At 38.1% G+C, this 16,316-nt stretch overlaps 1 protein-coding gene and 1 long non-coding RNA gene across 5 annotated transcripts in view; one reads left to right on the top strand and one right to left on the bottom strand.

The window, feature by feature from the left end:
• Positions 1–10,810, bottom strand: part of MIA2 (MIA SH3 domain ER export factor 2) — a 37,494-nt gene extending 26,684 nt beyond the window's left edge. For 2 of the 4 annotated variants that reach the window (XM_054067996.1, XM_054067997.1), the window contains exons 1-6: positions 10,510–10,810; positions 8,979–9,112; positions 7,607–7,693; positions 4,859–7,265; positions 2,289–2,507; positions 2,067–2,164 (exon numbers count right to left, since the gene is read on the bottom strand). In XM_054067996.1, coding sequence (XP_053923971.1) covers positions 2,067–2,164; positions 2,289–2,507; positions 4,859–7,265; positions 7,607–7,693; positions 8,979–9,112; positions 10,510–10,624 — 3,060 coding nt within the window. In that variant the 5' untranslated portion in view covers positions 10,625–10,810. Of the gene's footprint in view, positions 1–199; positions 332–2,066; positions 2,165–2,288; positions 2,508–4,858; positions 7,266–7,606; positions 7,694–8,978; positions 9,113–10,509 lie in introns of those variants that run through there. The other 2 variants (XM_054067998.1, XM_054068000.1) reach the window with 2 other exon arrangements.
• LOC128852284 (uncharacterized) lies at positions 56–16,121 on the top strand. The gene is made up of 3 exons (XR_008450028.1): positions 56–246; positions 12,827–13,003; positions 14,289–16,121. It is a non-coding gene; the product is annotated as an uncharacterized LOC128852284 (long non-coding RNA).
• Positions 16,122–16,316: the final 195 nt, after the last annotated feature.

The raw sequence follows: 16,316 nt of genomic DNA, 5'->3' as shown, positions 1-16,316 counted from the left end.
CCCCCACCCGTACCACTGCGACACGGGGCGGGGGGGGACAGGAGATACCACTGCCGGCGGAGCGAGGGGGACAGCGAGCAGGCGCGGGGCAGGGGCGCCTCGCTCCCCGCCCGTGAAGGAGGGCCCCTCTGTGCCCGCCCGCCGCCGTCCCTTCGTCCACCCGTGGCCCCTCCTCAAAGCGACTGCCAGGGAACCTCACCTCCCCTGTAGCGTTTACCGCTTCCATCCGCACCCCTGCGGCACCAGGTCCTTACAAACACCGGCGCTCGCTGCGAAGGGCCGGGGCGGCAGGTGGAGGGGCGGTGCGCGCTCTGCGCACGTGCGGGGGGGCAGAGGGGGCGCCGCCTGGCGGCCGCGCGGGGACACTGCGGGCGGAGAGGGGGGGACGGGCAGCTCTGGGGGTTCTTTTCCAGCTCATTCGATAAGGCTGTTTTGATATTATATACATAATTATCTCTCTTTTTTTTATACTAAGCTTTTTTTTAAAGAAAAGAAAAAGGGTGGGACTGTTTACAAAGGCTCGTAGTGATAGGACATGGCTGTTAAGTGGAGAGGGGCAGATTTAGACTGGACATTAGGAGGAATTTCTTCACCAAGAGAGTGGTGAGACACTGGCCCAGGTTGCCCAGGGAAGCTGTGGCTGCCCCATCCCTGGAGGTGTTCCAGGCCAGGTTGGATGGGCCTTGGGCAGCCTGAGCCAGTGGGAGGTGTCCCTGCCCATGGCAGGGGGGTCAGAACTAGATGATCTTTAAGGTCCCTTCCAACCCAAACTGTTCCATGATTCATACAGTAACGGTTTTAAGCTGAAAGAGGGGAGATTTAGATTAGATCTTAGGAAGAAATTGCTGTGAGGGTGGTGAGGCCCTGGCCCAGGTTGCCTAGAGAAGTGGGTGCCCCATCCCTGGAGGTGTTCAAGGCCAGGATGGATGAGGCTTTGAGCAGCCTGAGCCAGTGGGAGGTTCCAGGGTTGGAACTGGATGGGCTTTGAGGTCCCTTCCAGTCCAGACCATCCTATGATTCTGTGCTTCTCTGATTCTGCCCTAACTGGGTTTTCCCAATGCAAGGCGAGTGACTCTTCTGTGGACCTGGTACCACTTAGGTGATAGGTAGACGGTAGAAGTGGCTTTTTTAGCTGTATCAAACAGTACAAGAATGATTTTGACCATAGCATTGAACTAGCAATGAGCACTGAAATCCCATCTGCTTCATGAGGGGGTGGGAAAAAAACAACAAACCCCTTCACGTTTCTCATAGGTTGCGATTCTGCCAGAATTTAAGTAGGTACATTGGAAGCCACAAACAAATTTATGTGGTTCTTAACCTTCAATTACCTACTCTAAACAAGGTTACCAAAGTACTAAAATTATGAAGTCTACCATATACCATTTTACCCGATATTACTCTTGTGTTTAGAGGGAACAGTGCAACACCATCAACATTCCTCTGGTAGCACTCTTTCTTGTGCAGTAACATCCATTAAGGTCCACTCTGTCACTACATTTTGATATCAAGACATCCTTGTAGCTATCATAATCCAAATTTGTATTTTATCTATTTGCTTAGAAAATTATTTTTTGATGCAGTTATGAACTGTGGGAATCTTTGGCAATCAAGGCTTTGAAATTACTAGAAGCAATGGCAGTATTCTGATTATTTTACTCATCCTAACCCAGACTTTCTAAGTGCACTCAAATTTAATCAATACTGTCATGGGAGCTAGAGGAAGCTATCAGTTTCATTTAAACACAAAGAAACAAAAAAACACCCCGAATTGTTTGGCCACTGAAGTGTTTCCTGACTGTTCTGCAGAAAAAAATTCACACTGCATTAATCAGATTCTGCAGTGCAAACAGTAAAGGCAGATGAACAGTAGCTAACCTGACATTTTCATGTTCCATCTCTATCTCATTTAGCATCACACACCCTCAGAAGCAATGGGATTGCAGAGGGCTTATTTAAAAGGGTTCTTTCATTCTTTTATGAGGTCCGTTGCAGAACGTAACCAATAACTGGCTTAATTTTGCACTAATATGTGTCACATAATATATCACATAAAGAATACTTACGGTTTTGATAATGCTTGTTACTGCTGAAAATACAGATTTTATCAATTCCCCAATCTCAAGAGCATTCAGGCATAGAAGTATCTGATGTGTCCAGCCTCCTTTTGGTTTGTTCATATGGAAAAAAACAGAGGTTTTACATTACAATTGCCAACTTAACATCATTCCAACTGATATTTTTTTTAAGATTGCAAATTTATTTTCCTTAAGAAACTTAACACTTACCACTACTTGGAACATAGTTCTGGATGGCATCTAAAGAAGGCTTTTCGACGTCAAATGGAGAGTCAGCAACTGAACTGTCCGTTTTTTCTTCAGAATTTACTGAAGGAATTGCTGTGGCTTCTGAATGGTGGTCATCGTCACATTCGCTGTCTACAGCTATGTTCATTTCATGTTCCTTTTCTGGTGTTTTTTCTAGTAGCTTTCTTCTACTGCCTGCTCCTGCAAATAATTGTGAAGGGAAATCATGCTTATTTTAAGAGGATTCAACACTCAGACTTTAATGAGATATTAACCTCTACAGAGATTTTGATTTTATTCTTTTATTTTCCAGAGCTTAAAGACAAACAGTAGAGTGCCACATTAGAGTAAAAACTTGCTACAGATTTATGATTTAAGAAATACTGTTTCAGATAATGATCTCAGAACAGAGTTTGGAGGATAAAACTTTAAGCAAGTGGGAAAAGCTTTACAAAAAGACAAATAAAAAATGCCACGTAGGATTAAAGATTAACAACTTCCCACAGATAACAAACTTCACTGTGAAATACAAGAAACTATAGGCATGTTCATGCAAAAGTATGACTGAAGGCACCTAGATTCCTCAGTTTCAGTGGCTTGGAGTGAATTTCCTGAAGCAAATAAAACATTGCTTTCAAAAAACCCCACACCCTACTTACCCTTGTAGGAAAAATAAATACCATTTATAATACCTATTGATTAATATTAGTTTTATGCTTCAAGTCACTACTAGCCAAAGATACCCATCACAAATAATCCAATAGTCCAAAGTCAGGAAGAGTAACAGGCCCTCAAGCTGCAGATTATTAACTCAATCTGTATTATCACACTTTCGAAGGATCGTAAATCAGTCATTACCTACTATGAGTCTGGCTTGCTTCCTCTTGATTTTAAACTACCAGGAGCCAGTGTCATATCCGTTGTATTTTTTTCCTCAAACAAAGCATATTTTATTCTCACTAGGTCACTGTCACTGAAGCATTAGTCCAGTGCCTTTGGCTGCAGTTTGGGCTGTGCATTTAATTGTTATAGCAGCAAAAGCTCTGGCAGTTCTAGAAAATCGTTCCTTTTTTCCATACATTTTTCCTGCCCAGTTTCCAAATTGTGCCCCTTTTGTGCAGACACAATCACTTGTTCTCTCTGCATAACATTGTCTTTACATGAGGAAGCTGTGATTGCGTGATGAATCTTTCCAAAATTGCTGGTGCAGCTGCAGCATTTTGCTTCACTCACAGAGGGGTTGTTTAACATCTTGTTTTTACTTTAAATAAAATTGTTGGAATGCAATCAATGAGTTGGGTAAATCTGAGTTGGGTAAATCTGAGTGTTTATCATAAAATATTTGCCTGGTTTTGCTTGGCTTTTGGGACATGAACTCCGTCTATTCTACTATGATTTTCTCACCTTCCTTGTTCTCACTGGATTTTGCAGCAGTATTTTGCCAAGCTGTCCTTCTTCAAATTTACCCTCCATGATTTCCAAATCGATTTCATAATTTCCCCACACCTTCTACAGATTTAGAAGTGTCTTTTTCTTGATTAATTTGTTCTTAACCCCATCTCATTCTTCTGTGCAATATTTACTTCTAACAGTCGAGTGTCATCCCTATTTTCATTTTGGTTTTTTTGACAAAACATGCATCCTTAGACTTTTTCCTACACGCATAATTGTTAGTTTTACTAAATATATGCTGATGGTTTGGTGAAAATACTATCTGGAATCTCTTCAGTTAGAATATATTTTATATTATTTGTATTTCTGGACTTTGACTCAGATATTTTTTTTTTCCTTTCCTTCTCTCTCCTATCTTGTTTTAATACCAGTAATTAATTTTTCAGTATTATCCATCCTTTCATTTACAACAGTATCTTCTTTTTTTTAACATATGCTTCATCAGTCAGGTCTCTGAGCAATACTAAATTGCTGAGATTTAAGTAATCTATTTTTTTTTTTTAATAGCAGTCTGTCTTTCTAGTTTGTGGGTTTTAGGAGACACTAACTGTATGTTTTTCTATCTTGCGCTGTCATAATGGCATAAATTGATGGCTTAAGTCTGATGATACAGAATAATCTTTTCTTTTTTTATATCACATGTGATTTTTATATTTCTCTCTAAGACCTGAACTAAGACTACACTCCAACCCATTCTCTGGTACCAGAAGCTCATAATGGGAACATCAATCATCCCCTGTTACTCTGTTTCACCTTTCTGATGATGTTGCATCTTCATAGGAATTTGTTCACTTTGTAGCTTCTCTCCTGACAAACTATCAGCAAGAGTATCAAGTGTTGCCCTGCCTTTTACTAATCTGGTAGATTTTGCTGCATTTTTTATCTCCACTGCCCTGTTTCTTAATTTTGCACTGCCAGCAGAAGAGAAAGATCATTCTCTTTGGAGGTATCCACATTACTGTTATCTGATTCCTTTCGTTTAACCTTCTGAGTTGAGTTGCCTTCAGTTTCTTTTCCCCATAGTGTTTTATCAAGGCTTATCCTGAGGCCTTTTTCATCATGGAAGCTTAGTTCTTCTATTCTCAGCAAGCAGTTTTTACCTTCCATTCTGAAACTCCACATGCCTTCCAAATCGCCAGCTTCTTCAGAAGTTTTGGTACCTCTTAAACTGAAGCGATTAGATGAGTGCTGAGGAGAGAGAAGTTGGTCTGGAGGCACTTCTTGGCACTCCTCAGAATTCTGATCCTGTTCATCATTAGCAGCAACCTCACTGAAATCTTTGATGTTGTTTTCATGAAACCCCAGCAGGTTGTTTTTATTCTCTAGTTTGTGAGTTTTTTCTTTTACATCACCATCCTTTTTGAACTGGCTTTTCAATGCTGAATTTTGCTTTGTGTCACAGCATTTGACTGGTTTGCCTTTCTCAGACGTTTCCAGAGTAAGACCCTGCTCACCGTCATGTGGGGTCTTCTTCATACCCAGATGATCATCTGCAGTTCCTGGTAGTTCCCCATAACTTTGTAAATCATTTTCTGAGTTTACAGACTGGTGAATATAAGTGTTCAGGTTATTTTGTTCTTTTTGCACTGTTTTAACTGTTTCCATTTTTGATTTTCCCTGCAGGCGAGTTCCAATGTCCACTGTATTTTCTAAATTTAATTTTGAATGTAAGTGTAGAGAGTCTTTGTAGACAGCATCATTATAATAACCTTTTATATTGGTGTTTTCCTGACTTTCGCTACTCTTAGAAACATGTCCTACGGCACTGAAATAACTAAACCAAGGTACATATTGGTTTTGATATTCTTCAGGTTGTACTTGTGTTTCAGCAGACAAAACTTGTGAAGCATCACTATCACTAACTAATTTTACAATATGTTTTGCTTTTTCATTAACACGTTCATTATTTTGCACAGCTAGTGAGGAAGAGAGACTGCTTTCTTGGACTGCATCCTCATCTTTTTCAGACCCTTCCTCACTATTTCTCTGATTTGCTTGTAATTTCATTGCTCTGTTATTTTTTCCTTGTAGTATTTCATCAGCATTTTCAGCTTGAGGAGTTTCTTCACTAGAAAGTACCTCATCTTGCAAGCTCTGTACTTGCTCTTCATTGGCTGTTGAACTCCAAAACATCAGCATGTCTGCAAAACTACTAAAAGAGAAGTGGCTCTGTTCTTCAGCTATGTCGGGCTTTTCTTCTATGTTTTTTGTGTCTGAGGGATCACAAGTCTGAGGTGAGCTAGGAGGAGAAGGAATCTGATCTGACACAACTGATTCATGCCCCTGTTGATTATCATTTGTGTTCATATTATAATTAATAAAGCTATTATAGAAAGTTGTATACCAACCTGAATGGCCATGGTTTTTTTCTGACTCTTGATTTCTCTTTTCAGCTTCAGTGTTTTTCAGCAGTTGGCTTTCTGATACCAAGTCTTCTTCTGAAGTGTAAGGTTCATTTGACTTCTCTTTGTCATCTGTTTGTATATCAAAAGATGATTCTGTGCTATTTGAGGTGCTTTTGGTGTCATCGAGGGTATGCATATTTGCTGGTGTCTCACCAGAATTTGGCACGTTACTGTTTGAAACTATCATATCTTGTGCATAATTCTCTTCATCTTCTTCTGTCACTGCTTTAACTGTCTCCTTTGATTCCTTGTCCGTGTGTGATTCTTTCTGGTCTGAAGTCTGCACTTCTTCATTCTTATTTGTCTCATCCTCTGTTTCTCTGCTTTGCTGGTCTTCCATAGCAATTGTATCTTTCTCAGTATGGCCAAAATTAAGAACGTTACTTAAACCCAAATTAAACCAATTTGATGTGGATTCTTGGCTCTCAGTCTTTTCTTCTTCTGTCAATAACTCTGTGAGTGCTGTTTCTGGTTGATTATTGGAATGTCCAGGCACACTAGAAGCCTCATGGATTTGTGGATCATTATTTTCTGATGCTAAATCAACACCCACATTCTTTTCCTCCAAATACAGAAAGTCCGTCAGTCCACCTTGAAACCAAATAGATGCTGGAGGTTCTTGTTCCTCCTTATCATTTGGCTCCTGTAAGTAATTTTCATCAGTTACCGCTAGTTTTCTGCCTCGGTACGTATTTTCTTCTAAAGATTCAGTAGTGACTTTTAAGGGCTCTTCATTGTTTTTACTTTCTGTGGTGAACCATCCTGCAATCCAACTAGACTGAGTTGGAACAGGTTTTAGTGGGACACTGTTTTGCATTTGTGGCTCTTCAGTCTCATCTTGTCTGTTCTCATTTTTTCTAATAAACTCTTTGCTTGCAGACTCCTCCTGAGTGTGAGATTCCGTGGAATCGTTTAGAGAAACTGAAATAACTCTTTCTTCCTTTTCCATAGAGTCTCTTGTATATTTTAGGAGTTCATTTTCATGCAGCTTTAATTCTACATCAGATGATGAATATTCACTTTCTTTGTTGTGATCTTTTAATGCGTTGTCTTCATTTTCAAAAGCGTACTGATCTCCATGAAGACAAAGAAAATCAGCTTCCTGAAAGAACGATATTAAGTTTTAAAATGTTTTAATGTGTAATTTTCTACAGCATTGTGTAGCACAGTGACAGATCTTTATTCTATTTCTTTCTGTGTGATTATACATGTATCATTTTACACAAAGGACTATAAGTAATTGTATTATTATTAATGGTTCTATATAATTTATTAGATAAAAGTTATTTCAGGGAACAATAAACACATAAATGGAGCAATAATGAAAAAAAAAAACCGTGTTTTTAATTATCTGAACTATGCATCAGCACTTGAATTTCTGACTGGATCTTAGATTTTCAATACCTATGAACTACATAAGTAAATCTGATGATGATGGTTTACCTTAGTGAGCACTTCAACTTCGTCTGCAATAAGAACTTCCTCAACCTTCACGGCATCTTTTGGGAAATATCCAAAATCCTTTCCTTTCTGTAAAAATTAAAGGAATGAAAGCATTTAAACTTCAGTGATAAGTATGTTAGGTGTTTGCATATATGCTAGAGAAGTACGAATAAACAAACAATAAGTTCATAAGACTGTTCCCTATGCCTTTCATTTTGTTTGGCTAAAAGATTAGTTTATTTTTCCTTGATAAAAGTTTTCCATTTGCCATTTCAGAAAGCAAGGGGGAGTATATTATTCCATGCTATTATGTTGTGTATTATGTTTCTGAATTTGTGTTTATGCAGAACCAAGCCAGTAGCCTTAACCACTGCTTCAGCTGAAGACAGTGTTGTGCACACAGGTGGTCTCAGCCGGCTCCTACTAAAACTGTGCAAATTTTCTATTGACTCAAGTGGGAGAAGAATTGTACGTTAATAACGACTAACTAATGATTCCTAATGAATTACAAGAAAAGTAGGATAAGAAATTCAGGTAAGAGGCCAGCTGCCACTGAAGAGAAGATGGCAGTGACAGAGAATAAGTCGATGATGATACCCAAAAGAATCAAGTAAGGGTCAGTCTGACCAAGAAACCAACCACTAGCCTTACATCAAACCATTGCACATAGCCTTTAATAGAGAAATACATCTTTAAAAGCAAGGAATAGGGAGGTACCTGTAAAGATACTCTTGGATGAATACAGGGAAGACTGAATTTCACTGTTGATCAAGAAATGTGACAGATCATTTACAGAAAAAAAAAAAGTTTACCAATATCTTCTAGATTTGAAGCACTCACATGGTTTTACTAGCAGTTGGATTTGGATCAAAGCATCTGTTCCTTCTGAGCTATAACAGACCTACGTGGCTGTTCCGACTACATTGCCAATTGTGCCAAATCATTAAATACGCACAATAACTTCTCTGGGAACTTTCCTTAAGCACTGAGCTGTGAAGGCACATCCCAATACTGGAATGCTGTGAAATCTTTTAACTCACAGGCCTGTGAGTAAGTACCTGACCTGATAGACCTGAACATTCTTGAGGGAAACAGAGGGAATCATCATAGCCAACTGATTAGATGGAGGAGACAGAAAACTTTGATTCTGATCTTGACTTTGATTCTCCATGAGTGACCTTTGCCAAGATTTTATTTTCCCTTTTTATATAAAGATAATAACAATGACCCATCTCCAGATACTGTATTGATCCATGACTGGTTAGTATTAGAACAGAGACAAAAGCTCCCTAAACACAAGCAGACTACAGTTGTTATGCTATTATTATACAAAGTTATTTATGGGGAAAGTCCATCAGATTTAAGTACTTACACTTCCTGTCCATAAGTTTTCATTTTTCCTTGAAAGTTTGGAGTATACCATTATCTCTTCCCCTGCTTTGAAATTAAGGTACCGGCAGTCAGGCCCTAAGTAGTCTGTAGTGGCTTGAACTCTGCTCATTGCCGCTGAAATAGTATGTAGAAATGAAGAAACAAGTAAGTATAGCAGCCGTTTGTTCTGAAGTTGAGTTAGTGAAGGAGTCCAAGATAGATAAATACATTTGAATGTTTGTTAATACATGAACATGTACTTTGTTATGATGCTAATCCGTTTATGTCATCAAGTGGAAAGCAACTAATGCAAAAAGCAGCCCTATCCTGTTTTCTTTTGTATTTACTACAGACATCAAGGAGAAAAGCTCTTGTCTATATGGGCATTTTCAAGTCCTTCTTCAGCCAAGCTTTCAGCGCTGAAATGTGTGTAGAGAATTAGCCAGTTCAACTGCTAAAGCCAGATCTAAATGGCTAAAATATATTTCTCAGGCATATTTACAACTCTGTATTTTAGAAGATCTAAGATAAATTTAGTAATTATTTCAAGGATTTTGTCCTCTATTTTGAATACATTTATTTTATGAAGAAAATAGGTAAGTTCAAGCAATATAAACCTTAAACTCGTTGTTAAGAGCAAAGTTCCCAATTCAATTTGAATGACTTTACATTCTCTTTGTCTCCACCCCTGTCTCCCCACTGAAGTCAGTATGGCTCCACAGGAAAATATAAATTCATCAACAGGAATTCTAAGGTCTCTTCAACTTCAGAAGATATCCACGTTGGAAGTGCAACAAATAAGGCTGCCAAACCAATGGAAGTGGCTTAGAAACAGCTTCAACGTCATATGATTGTGACAGGTTTCACAATGATAATCAATGGATAATAAATGGGGCATTATTTATTTTTGCCCACTTGTGATTCAGTGGCTCTGCCTCCTGCAGACCTATTTGCTTCCCAAGAACGCCATAACTAATTACTGCTCTTACTTCATGTTAAAGAAGAAAAAAAAAATAAAAAAAGAGGATATTTTAACAGTGTCTTTTGTAAGAAGTCTTGAAAAAAACAAAACTGAACAGTTTGCTTATGGTAGAAAAACAACTTTGCAGAATGGGCTGTGACTGTGCTGTAACAGAAGACATACGGCCGTCTTTCACAGTTTAGAGCCTACTATATTTTGTTTGTTTGGTTTTTACATTTCTTTTGTACCTGTAAAGAATGAGTTAAATATACTTTAAATCTGCCTTATACTTCCTGTTTTGAGGAAACCTGAGGAAAAAAACTAGGTATCCAAGAGCATTTCTACTGAACTTTGATCTTCATATACTTGTACAACACAAGCCAGCATATCTTCCTCTCTTTTTGTAGAAAAAGTCTATTCCTCATAAACTTAGTATATTGACAACAAACATTTCTTATGACTACTCATTTTCAGTCTGTTTCCTTGCTGATTTCAACATTATGGTTCGCAATAGCTGCACGTACACCACAGGCTCCTCTGAAAAAAAATCAAACCAAAAACTTCTACTTACTCTCACATTCCCGATCGCCACACTTCTTCCATTCTGAAAGTACCTTTGTACTTTGCAGTCTCGTTAAACATGAAATTACTAACAGCAAAATTCTCTGATCCAAGAACCGTGTCATTTTAGATTAAATCCAGAGTGCACTGAAACTGCGGAAACTGCGTCGGTGTGCATTTAGCAAGAATATTCTACATTGTTTTTCTTAGCCTAACAAAGCGTTGCAGAAAACCTTAAATTCCTGCTTTCTTTCTCTCATCTGCTTAAACAGAAGTACACTCTGCTAACAATCTGCAAAGTCATGTGTCCTGATTATACACACACGTTTAATAATTAACTATGTTGTGATAGCTAGACTGATGTTTTGAATACAAAGAAACTTGTTCTGGTCACATCAAAATTCAGCCTCTGTCAGGTTTGTTTGGTACTGAATTTTTGGAAGATTGTGTTAGGGAAAATTCAGCAAGAGTTGTATTGGGATTTTTTCTGGATTATGAATGCATTTTTAATATACGTCTTCCATCTGATTTTAAGATGGACTGTCAATGTTATGCTTCTATTGATTTGCAGGATTGCTCATACAGCTAGTGGCAATTTCCAGCTTTCTTTATTTAATAAACTATGTATTCTGTTTTAGCTTAGTTATAGGTGGTCATGTGAAACTCAGAACAGAAGGTTTATTCACATACTCTTTTGGAGTTTTCTCATGCATTAGGTGCTAAGTACAGTCCTTTAGCATGGGGAATATTTACTCAACTCCAAAGTCTTTTAAAAGTGCTCGGCAGTTTTCAGGCTCTTCAGACAACTAGAAAATTCACATGCTATCTATACTTTATGTATTCTAGAGAAACGTAGCAAAGGTAAGGAGATGATATGTCCTACTTTTTAAGGAATATCCTCTGTTTCTTAGCAACCTATTATCCAATGTGGAGTTGCAAACAATGTTTTCTCAAATACAGATTATGCTTTAAAGTAGTAACTTTGCAGGGAGTTGTACACTGGTTATATGGGTTATAAATGGTTATAAATGAAATCCTACAGGCTCTACCTTTCCTTTCCTGCCCGAGGCAGCCTCTTCTCTCTCCCTTTTTGATAGCACCTCAAGAATCTCATCCCTTCCCAGTTTGACAATGCTTGCAGTCAAACGCTTCCCGATAGGGTTGACCCTCCTTCAGTCCTGCACGTGACTCACGCGGAATTTGCTCTGCTTTCTCTTCTGTGAACCAAAGCTGTATCCTACTTGCAGCATAGGTCTCTCTGCTCCTGCTCCATGCCCCAAACCTGCCAGACGCTGGTGCTTAGCTTGGTCTACTCAGCCAGCGAAGCAATCCTCTCCTGGAGGTTGGGAGAAAGGGTACAAAGTGAGTCAGGGTCATGTTAACCAGCAAAGTCCTGCAAACAAACAAACAATCAAACGAATCGCAGTAGGTGATATGTTCTCCAGATGCAATCTAATACTTTGACCCTTTCCTTTGCCACATGACCTGGTGGTCAGACCGGCCTATCCTGTGACCCCGTACAGCTGCTATAACCCATGGAAGAACTGTCTTGTGTGCCAGAGAAAATACACCAGAGATCAGCTGCGCTGCTGGCTCCCGGCTAGCTCTGACGCAGCCCCATGCACGGCATCAACAGTCTCTCCCCTTCACTCCCCTGGAGCTTGTGTTGCTTAGAGGGTCAAGTCTCTACATATTAGGACAGATGAATGAGAAGGAATACACAAGAAATTTAGTATATATAGAGTCCCTCCAATATAAGTGGTGTACAAAATTTTTATCCCAAGATTAACAACTGGTTTAAAAGAGTCTTTCATAATGACACATGCCAAAAATGGAACATGGGAGAAAAAAACGATAACTGACCTAGAAAGGTTAATAGTCCCTTTTTGAGCCTGGAAACATAGAGCTAATTCACCTAAAAATGGAAAAGTCAAGTATTCTGACACCTAAAACTATGTACTTCAACAAGTTTGTGTGGGAGAACAATCAGACTCACACCTTGAGATCCACAAATAATTATTTGTTTGTCAAAATAGCCCTGAAAATGGCTTTTACTTCAGTTACAGATGGATTCCCAGACTATTTCTCAGGTTTTTTATTTAGACATTAAATATTGCAGGTTATCCTAGCTACTCAGTTTAATCTATACCTGCAATTTTCAAGTTATTCTGGGCACTGCTTATTATGTAGCTTAGTCTCAACAATAATTTTTCTAGGTTTGAAGCTGTTAAAAGGTGGATGAGCACTGCTGCCACCTCTATTTTGTTATTTGTTCCTCTAGTAATTTCACTAATAAATCAGTTATATCAAATATTCTTTTCTGCTAGGTGCAACTCCTAGATGCAGATGTTATACAACATACCTTCTACTCACCCTTGAACTACAGTCAAAGATAAAGATTCACGGAGTTTGTCATAGGCTTCCAAAGGACAAAGTCGAAAGCTTTATAGCAGGTAAAATAAGACTTCAGTTAGTTTCTGTTCTGTAGAACTGAAGCAACAAATGTGAGTATTATTATACACACAAAGATAGACAATGCTAATGAAAGTGCAATGTGTATTTCCAGCGGTTTTCGTTAGGATGAAAATACTAACTTTGTTTGCAATGACATCTTAGTAACTTGAACTATCAAGTTAGAAATGCAGAAATCTCTTACTTTATATTAAAATCCACAGAAGGATAAACTTAGAACAAATGGTGTAATTTAAATAAACTGAGTAGTATGGCACACTATATGGCTCTTTTAAGACGTGATTTTGCAGAGATGTTGCATTTCCTAGACTATTCAGGATCTGCATGAACAATAAAGATCCCAAAGCAAATTGTAAGTTGGTAGAAGTACATTAAAGTCAACACGTAATTTACAGTAACACCAGTATATACAGCTTTGGTTATTTTTATGATAGCACCGAAAGGCTACACACAGAATGGATGGTTTCACTGTGTAGAATATAGCAGTAAAGCATGGAAAAATATCGTGTGTAATTCTCTCGACTTAGGATGTTTGGATGAAAATACAAATCAACTTTTACATTGAATCAAATGCCATGCCAAAACCATTTATTTTATTTAAACAAGTACATTTAAAAACATTAATAAATCAAAGGAAAAACAGGAAAAGTAATTCACTCTTCCCGTTATACAAATCTAAACAGGTAACAGCCATTCATCAAACAAATTTAATCCAGTTCTTAACTAGGATTACAAACAAGAAAAAGCCATTTGCTTCCCTGTTATGGAAACTGTTACAAGCATGACAACTAACAAGTGTATTTCTAGAAAATCACGGAACTTGTGACTTATCTTACTTTGAATCTCGATAATATGTTTCCATGTTTTGAATGTCTCATACTTTGCCATATAATAGAACACCAAATAACAACTGTCTGAACAAGGCTCATGGCGCTATAGAACTGAGAAGAGGAAAAATAAAAGTCTGAAAGAGCAAAATTTTATGCTCCAAAACACAGATCTCTGTATATTACTCCTACACCACTGCCACAGCATTTGATCCCCACCACAAATATTTGTAATCTCAGAGAAATACTTCTTTGAGCAGGAAAACTCAAACATACATAAAGTGAATAGGTTTGTCCTGTCGCATCACAGTAATTGCGACAAAATCAGCAGCTGAACCTGAATCTCAAAATTATAACTGGGAACTACCCACAAGACCATATTTCTCAATAAACAAAAGATGCTTTAGAAAGCTATTTACAAATTTGTTGGGTTTGGAAATCAGTTTTGCTGGGGAGGGTTGTTCAGTTCACTAATACCTACTTTCCACAGGAAAAATATTTTCAAGTTTCCTTTGAATAGAGACAATGAAGGTGTTCCAAGCACAAAGACGTTGCCTTAAGGAATTTGAAGAGGTGTACCTTTCAAGCAAAGTCATGTTTCAGCTTATAATTGAATAAACAATCTGTGTAAAATCTACTCTGAGGAGGACTCTGAGTGAAGCAGCACAGGAAAACAAACATTCTCAGAGCTTTTCAATTTATTTGTGTACGGGGACTGAAGAAAAAGACAAGGAAATGGTATAGAGTCAGTGCAATGTATGAAAGCTCTAAAAAACCCCAACCCAGCCACCTTCTAAGGTTATACTTACAGTTAGCAGAGACCATCTGATGGAAGCACTCCACAAGACAGGTATAGAGCATACAAGGCATGTTGCCCACTCAAATAAAGCACCTCAACTTCATTCTTAATTTTCTTCTCCCTTTTTCATAGTTCCTTTTTCTACATTACTTGAGTGAAAAAAGAACAAGTTATTTTTCCTTTGATCTCGAGTTACTCAACAGCACGGGGAAGGGAAATAATAAGAAAGTGTTTTAATCATTCCCTACACCTATGCTATCTGTGCTTAATTCCCAGAAACCCCAAGCTATTGCATCAAATTCAGTCTTGAAATCGTCAGCTATTTGAAACAGTAGACTGGCCACAGAGGAAGGAAATGGCATTCGTGGTCTCAGCCCTATCCACAGCTCTGAAATTGTTTCAGGCTTAGAGGATGGGACCTGGAGGGCAAATGTAACAATTACTAAAAATACTGTTTCTTTATAAAGACACAAATCTTTATGTATTATAAAATACAATGAAACTGTGCTAATAATATACTCTCTCATACTATTTCTGTAGTGGAATATTGGTTGAAATATGTAAGTTTTAGAAAATTTAGTTCTTACAAAGTTATTGCACACTGATGATTATGCTCAGATTTAGCAAGGCTATTAATTAACAGCACATTTTAACCATGGCAGTAAGTTTCTTCTAACAAACATTCAACTACCAAATACATCACCAGCTTTATTTATACTCAGCAACACAACTCCTGCATTGTCACCTTGTCAAAGAGACACTGCTGCCTGAAATGTAACCTGAAACAATGCCATCAATCCAATCCCTGGTTCAGATTCAAAGGCAATTTGAAACATGAAGTTAGTTGAAATGTGCAAATCAGTAAAAATTTACTCAGCTACTCAGAGTAAATTTGTTCCTTGTGGTAAAGTGCTGTGTTTAATATTTTCAATAAGGTATTGGAACTTTTGCTTGTCCTTCAAAAAAAAGGACACATTAAACCACCACATTCCTTTAAAAGGAAGGAAATATAGTTGGAAATTACTAAAAAAACCTAAAAACTGTCAGTTATAGAGAAGCTGAATCAGAGAGAGGTTATTAAGGTAGTAAATGGACTGAAGAATCAGAATGAAGTATTTAACTTGTCAAGAAGGGGGAAGCCTGAAGAGCCTTCCCACTGTGTCTCTTTGTGCTGGAAGAACACTCCACTTCATCCCTTGCTAGATGCATTCCTTTAAACCACAAAGTTCAGCACTTCAGAACACAGAAGTCTGTCACTACTCTGCATTCAGATGAAGAATTCAAAACCTGACACCCTCCCAAACCAGAACTTTGTAAGTCTGTTGTGTTTCAGAAAAATGGGGTATATATGGCATTTCATATACTAAAAGAAGCTCACGTGTGATTTCCATTCTGAAATCTTTATAGGACTTCCTGTTCTGTGATTTGGCATATGAGATCTGAGAATTCGCTTCCTGCCGAGACAACACAGATTAGAGCAGTGTTTCATATTCATCTAACAGGTGTTAAATAAAGCATACAAGAACTATTTTGGATACAAACCTTCTAAAGTACAGTCATCTGCAATTATGATTCACGCTTCAAATGTAGAAAGACTAAGGTAGTACACCTGTATTATAGAAAACATCATAGACACCGAGAGAGTAGTCTACAAAGCCACATTTATTTGCACATGTACAGAACGGAGCAACAGATGGGTTTGTTTTCCATAAAAAATCA

Source organism: Cuculus canorus, chromosome 5, assembly GCF_017976375.1.
Source record: "Cuculus canorus isolate bCucCan1 chromosome 5, bCucCan1.pri, whole genome shotgun sequence".
NCBI lineage: Eukaryota > Metazoa > Chordata > Aves > Cuculiformes > Cuculidae > Cuculus > Cuculus canorus.
The sequence above is the reverse complement of the archived record's forward strand: the minus strand, read 5'-3'. Positions and strand labels throughout refer to the sequence as shown.